Source organism: Triticum urartu, unplaced genomic scaffold (genome assembly GCF_003073215.2).
Source record: "Triticum urartu cultivar G1812 unplaced genomic scaffold, Tu2.1 TuUngrouped_contig_4316, whole genome shotgun sequence".
Lineage (NCBI taxonomy): Eukaryota > Viridiplantae > Streptophyta > Magnoliopsida > Poales > Poaceae > Triticum > Triticum urartu.
In genome coordinates, this window is record NW_024114895.1 from 15,378 (window position 1) to 21,967 (window position 6,590).

General features: G+C 44.5%; 1 protein-coding gene across 3 annotated transcripts; it reads right to left on the minus strand.

Moving 5' to 3' along the window:
• Positions 1–247: 247 nt before the first annotated feature.
• LOC125527650 (GDP-mannose transporter GONST3-like) lies at positions 248–3,743 on the minus strand. 3 transcript variants are annotated; one of them, XM_048692161.1, is made up of 3 exons: positions 3,407–3,738; positions 2,474–2,557; positions 248–1,607 (listed from the first exon to the last, which is right to left on the minus strand). In XM_048692161.1, exons 2-3 carry the CDS (start codon positions 2,501–2,503, stop codon positions 516–518), a joined length of 1,122 nt encoding a protein of 373 aa, XP_048548118.1. In that variant the 5' UTR covers positions 2,504–2,557; positions 3,407–3,738; the 3' UTR covers positions 248–515. The 3 variants fall into 3 exon arrangements, with proteins under 3 accessions (XP_048548118.1, XP_048548117.1, XP_048548119.1); XM_048692160.1 differs by having other exon boundaries at positions 2,474–2,560; XM_048692162.1 differs by lacking the exon at positions 2,474–2,557 and having other exon boundaries at positions 3,407–3,743.
• Positions 3,744–6,590: the final 2,847 nt, after the last annotated feature.

Genomic DNA, 6,590 nt, shown 5'->3' on the forward strand with positions numbered 1-6,590 from the left:
TGACACACATAGCCTGTGCGTTTTCTAGAAAAAACAACTGATCAACAAAATATAAATGGCCTTTTACACCCAAACGGAGGAAGTACAATATAATTGGCCAACCAACAAGACTACCAAAATCAGAAGTTTCAGACTTGCATAAGCCGTCAGAGTATGTCTACCTATTCATGAACCATGAATAATACTGATGAAGTCAGACAAAATTTGCTTCACCCACAAAGGAGAAGAAAAAACTATTGCCGCAGAGTGAATAAGTACATCCTTTGTATTTCTGGAATATGGTAAATAGCATACATGGTTCAGTATACATGGGATTCGACCCTGGTATGTTGAGGTGTCTGGTACCCTACACCACCACCACAATCCTGTCTAACCAATGAAAAACAGTATACAATAACAAAGATACTGTAGAATGAAATTTAGTTTCTCTTGAAACACCGATGTTCTACAGCATGTTCAAGATTCCTCATCTGAGATATACCACGAATGGGTTGCCGAGGGAAGGTAAAGTAAGCTTATGAGGAATGCTTTTGACTTGGGTTGCTCTCATGCCCGGGCTGAATCTGCAGCAAATTCTGCCCCTCTTCATCGTCCTCTTCCTTTGGCTCGATCTTGGGCACCTTGGGCTTTGTGGTCGATTGCTGGTAGAGAACACCACCAGACATGCATATCAAGAGCCCAATTGTCCCCACAAGGGACGCATGCTTGTCCCAGATAAGCAGATTGATCACGACGGTCAGGAGCTTGTTCACTATACCGAGCACCGTAAATCCAGTAGCAGAGATGGCCCGTCTGCAGGAGAATCCAAAGAAGGATATAGATAACCCAAACAGGCATGACAGAGCAACAGGAAGGACCACGTCGAACGATAGCCAGTTTGTTGTCATCTTGGAGCTGTCGACCTTCATCTGATTAAACTCTCCCATTATAAGGAGCTCAAGGGGGAACAACAACAGAGCCTCAAGGTTGTTGTAGAGCACAAGACCCCATGTGTTCAACCCGATGGTCATGACGACGTGCTTGATGTACACGAAATCAATAGACATGCTCGCTAGATAGGCTATTGCCCAGCTGTAAGCAGTCAGGGTGAACTGGTTATCTGTGAAAACATATATCACACTTCCACCAAGTATAGTGGAAAGTGAGAGCCATGTCTTGAATGATGGGCATGGTTGGTGAAGGTAAAGTGTCTCCCCAATGGCCACAAATATCGGCACAGCAGACCGAAACACGATGAAAGTGTCCACATTGGCATGCATCAGGAGCTCGCTGTTTGTGAAGATTGAGATGTAGAACATAACAGCAGCAGGTAGGAACTTCCACATGGTCCTCAAATTCAGCCTATCTGGCTCAATAAGCTTTAGCTGTCCACACAGGAGAACTCCAGCAACACTAGTGAGGTACTGTAAGGCTGTCAGTGCTCCAGGGTAGGGAAACTTCATGATTGCCCATTTGTTGATAATGGAGAGCAGAGATGCTGACAGGCAATAACCAGCAGCCACACCATAGACTGAAGCGTGGCGCATAAGAGTGCTCCATGTGTTATTCCAAGCTCCAGTTTTCTCGACTGAACCATCTTCTTTTGAGGGCTCTGAGAGATTAGACATCTGCAATCATTTAAAATAGTTTTATCAACTATGAAAGTCATGCAAAAAGCAATTGGAGAAGCCCAAGACAGTTAGATGTCATATACAGGTGTAGTAACTGACAGAGCAGAGAAGTACTTCGAACTTTTGTGCAGAGATATGATCTGGGTTCCATACATAATTTGTACAAGGTAAGTTAACATAGCAGTTCTGATGAACATGATTATCTGCTTTACTTCTAAAACCCAGTAACTCGTGCGACTGAAAATAATCAACACATTTTTGCTGAATTTAAGCTAGCATTGACTTTGAACGAAGAATCTCCCTTCGAGGATGCACCTATGTGCGAACGCCATATATTTCAGAGAAAAAAGTAGTTCAAAGGCATGATCCATAAGGTACAAGCAACCAAAGCTGATTTTCTGAACCCAAGAAAAAAAGTGATGATTGAATGATCCTGACAAATATGGAGAAACTTTACAGACAGGACACCTCAAAGAAAGCAAGTACCCGTCCACTTCCTATAATTGTCTCTAGCAAACAATCATCCTCTTATATATTGCTATAAAGTACAAAACTACTCCTTAGAAATCGATCTAACTGTGCTGACTGTGCACCTCCATGTGTTCTCCTTTGATCTTCAGCAAACTTTAGAGGTTAATCATGGTAAACAGTCGAGCAGGTCAAGGCCCGAAACCAAAAAAGGAAACAGACAAGTACTAAAAACAGGTTTCAGCTCCCAAGAAAAGGGTCAAAGGAAGAAGAGGAAACAATAGCAGCACCAAGAAAGAAACACTTCATGAAAGATCTAGTAGCATATCAACCATGCCAACCAAGAAACAATTTCATCAGAACTGAAGAAAAACCAAGCGAAGAAGAAGCAATACCTGGAACCGGCCAACCCGAGCAGGAGCCATGATCCCGAGCCCAAATCCAACAACAGCAAGCGCTCTAGCAACGAAGCATGTATCCTTCTAAACAAAGCCGAGGGTCAGGGCTTAAGGTGGCAAAGGAGGAACGAAGACCAGTATGCAACAAGCCAACAACCACCTAGCTAAGGCCAATCAGCTAATAAGCTCTCATATAAGGTGGCCACACGGAACGATCCATTTGCCCACGACGGCCATGTTCGGCATGTGAGTCAAACATGGTAGGAGCACGTCACAAGCGCATCAGCCAGTGGCCATCAGATCGGAGAACGGGTAAGAGAATTGTGCAAGAATATTCAGCACAACACCTAAGCGGTTTGGCCAAGTCAATCAAGACGAGGTCGCAATCATGGAACGTGCTAGCCAGTTGCCCGCAAGGAAACAAAATTAGCATAGCGACGCACTACCTCAGGAAGACAGGGGAGCTTCTTCCCCCACACCCCGCGCAGCCTGTGGGGAGAGGCGAACTCAACTGGAAGAAGAGATGCCCCTCAACTACCGCGACGTGACGCAAGTTAAAAAAGTGGCTGTGGGCGCACGGGGTGTTCCCCTGCACTCGCTAGCTGCTGACGAGGGCCTCGCGATCGAGCCAGCTCAACCGACTGCTGCGACGCGCCATGATTATGATTGAAGCGCTGGAGTTAGTCGCTGAAACATGCATACATGTGGCGGACGGAAGGAATGGCATCAAATGATTCGGAGAGGAGGAACTGGAGATCGTTAGGTGGACGCAAGCCGCCGGTCAGGACCGCGGAATATCCACTACAGTTTTTAGCAGCGAAGCGGAACACGTCGCAACTGTGAACTGTAACCACGGGCCAAGATCGGAGTTTGACGCCTGAACAGAGGGGGGACGGGGGTGGAAGTAGAACCTCGCGGGAGGCGGCTCACCTTCGTTTGTGGTCGAAGTCACATGCGCCGCTCCTGGACGGATCCGCCGGCGGTCGAGGAGGGAGAGCGGGTGGAGGGGTCGAGCGAAGAGCGGCGGGATGCTGTCCGTCGACTGAACCGCGGGGCGATTTATGGAGGGGTTCGGGCAATGCTTTTGAGGCGGCGGTCGCCGGATCTGGACGCTGCGGAGGGTCAACGAGGGATCGCCTCGGGTGATTGGGCGCGCGATCGCGTGGGGTTTGGGGTTTGGAGGCGGGAGCGAACGGGATGGAGATTAGCCAGCTCTGGCTTCTGACCCGGGAGAGGCGGGAAGAAGGAGCAGATCTCGAGGCGCTCGTTTGGCTGGACCGTAGCGACGAACGGCAGGACGGCCGAGCCGGCCGCCCGGCGGGGACCGGGATGCCGTCTCTGTTCATTTTTAATTGCCTTCCGTTTCAGCTTCGGCACGAGGGAGATTCGCCGGATCTCGCGCCCGAGCCGCGCAAGCGCAAGGGCAACCTCGCCGAGCCACCTTCCAATTCCAAGCAATGGTAACGGTTCAGCGAGTCAGCAACTCCAGCAAGCTTCCTTGAAAAGCTTTCCGTAAAAGCCGTTTCACGGGATATCTGCATAATTTAATAGAAATTGTGCTGATGACTACTCCCTATGTAAATTAATATAAAAGCGTTTAGATCACTACAAAGGAAGTACTTTTTTTCTTTCGTGGTCATCGTTCTCTAATTATTTTTCATTAAACTAGGTATGTGCCCCTGCGTTGTCACAGGTCAATTTTTTTTTAACATGATAAGATGATCATAGATAACAAATCTTGATGCAAAGCAAATAGGAAAAAAAATAAGATTATGTATTGACTATAGAGTATACACTTTTAGCCATTTTTTAAAACCGATAAAATAGTTATGCGTCCATGATTAGTATGATTTATTGGGTTACCAAATATAGGAGATTGATTGATACTATTTATATTTGCTTATATGGGGCGTGGATTTATTGCTATTTATTGGATTACCAAAGATTGGTATCGGGTTTTATCATAAGAAACAATTTATTTATGGACCGTGAATTTATTGATACTAGCAGAACGCTCGTGCTTTGCTACGGGCTATTTGTTATCTTATCCTCAAAACCCGAGCCCAACACAAGACCCCACCCCGCGATGCACCATTTTCTTTTTCTATCGGGCCCTCCCCTTTCCTCTCAGTTTCCCGCCGTAGCGGGACATTTCTCGCTGGAGCCAACTCTTTTGAAACCAGATGACACCCACCTCACCATCGCCGTGCATTGCAGTAGGGATAAAATCTTTCATATTTACAATATAATAGTGGTTAAACTAACACATACTCTCGACACAAAACAACAAATAACTATACAAATCATTCTTAAAGGCACATTCAATTTTGTAAAATGCACAATGACGTTGGAGGCAAGTGGCAACCTGAACATATTCCTAATTACCAATAAGCTCCACCTCCAGCCCATATACCATTCATTGTTGTAAGGGATAACTGTTGCTCTTCTCTTCCTCGTCCTTCCCTACATCTTTTACTCCTAGCCTCCCCGCCAACCTGTTTCGTTGGCGCCAACCAACACCACGTCGACATCAGTATGTTCGTCAGCGACACCTCATCTTCTTCTTCACCCTTCCTCGTCAGTTTTAGTTGTCGCTCCTACTTATTTTCTAGAATAATCTGTCTTTCTTTTTTTGTTTTATTTTTTGGAACACTTTTTTTGCCTCTTATTCTTGGAACCCTCTTTCTTTCACCTAAAGCATGAATCACGTGACTAATGTTGTGTCTGTTGTCCTTCCCCGCGAACTTTTCAACAACCATCAGCGTGTGGACATCTTGTAGAGCATGGTCTTCATCCATCTTGGTGAACGCTAGGGCGCCCATGTTGTGAGCGTATGGTGGTCGTTGTCCATGTTGGCAAGCGGTGTTCGGCCAAGCCGCTGAGAGCTTGTTTATCAAACAGTTGCCCACGAGCGCTTTCAAAATGATTCAACACGATTAACTACTTGCATTATTAATTAAGTATACACATAATTAACGGCCTACCTAATTCTCTGCATGCCTAATTAATTGCAAACTAAATCAATTAATTACCTACCTAATTGGGAAAAAACCTACCTCTAATTATCCGTAGGCATAATTAATTGTCTACTTAATTAATTAGTTGCATTAATGAATTGATTTTCAAATTGATTCAGTGCAAAAAATCCTATTTAAATGTACTTAATTAATTGCATACTAAATTGATTTTCAAATTGATTCAGTGTGAGTTAATTAATTTTGTCAATGGTCTGATTTCCAAATTGATTTACCGTTTGATTTTCAAAATATTTTCACATGAATGGGTGCGACGAACGACGACGACTATCGAGTATTGCGGAAAATATTTTCTTAATGAATTTCTTAACATTTGAATGGACACACTTGATTTGAGAATATAGCTTGTCTAACTCTTTGTATGACTGAGAAGAAATATAATATGACCACGTCTAGGAACGCCTGTCCCTGTTCGTCCGATGGCCCGCCTTCCAACATGGTCATTCTCGAATCCACGCACTGGCTTTTTCGAGCATCGCGCAGGCGTTAGGCCCAGCCACGGCGTCCTCCATGGTGTCGTGCATGGAATCCCTCTGTAGGGGCGCGTGGATGTGTACGCCCATAAGAAAAAAAATATTTGTTGTATTAGAAACTTTTGATTGTCAATTAATAGTAGATATAAAATTTTATGGGGAATATTTGATTGTTTGGAAGGTTATCGAGAAAAATCTTATGTCTTTCTTTCAGGAAGGTGATTTCAGTGTGATTTTCTAATTCTTAATTGCCTATTATTTACGTGATTGAATTGAATCTGCACCTACCAAAGCAAGCATGAAACAAGATCTTCCGAATTTGGGTTTTTAATGGGAGGAATAAAAAACCAGTGATACAGGGATGGTGGGAGGTGGGACGAAATAAAACCCGACGAAAATAAAGTAGTGTACCAGGCTACCAACTGAGACATTAGGAGTAGAGATACCATAGATTGATCTGGTTTATTGTTGTTAGGGCATATCCTTCACTAGTTGGTTTTTGTGTTGATGACAATGCACTTTACAGACTAACCGTGTGCATCGAGCATTTCAGATATTATTATATATGGCACACGACGGTTTATTCCCCACGGTGATAGAAAGAGC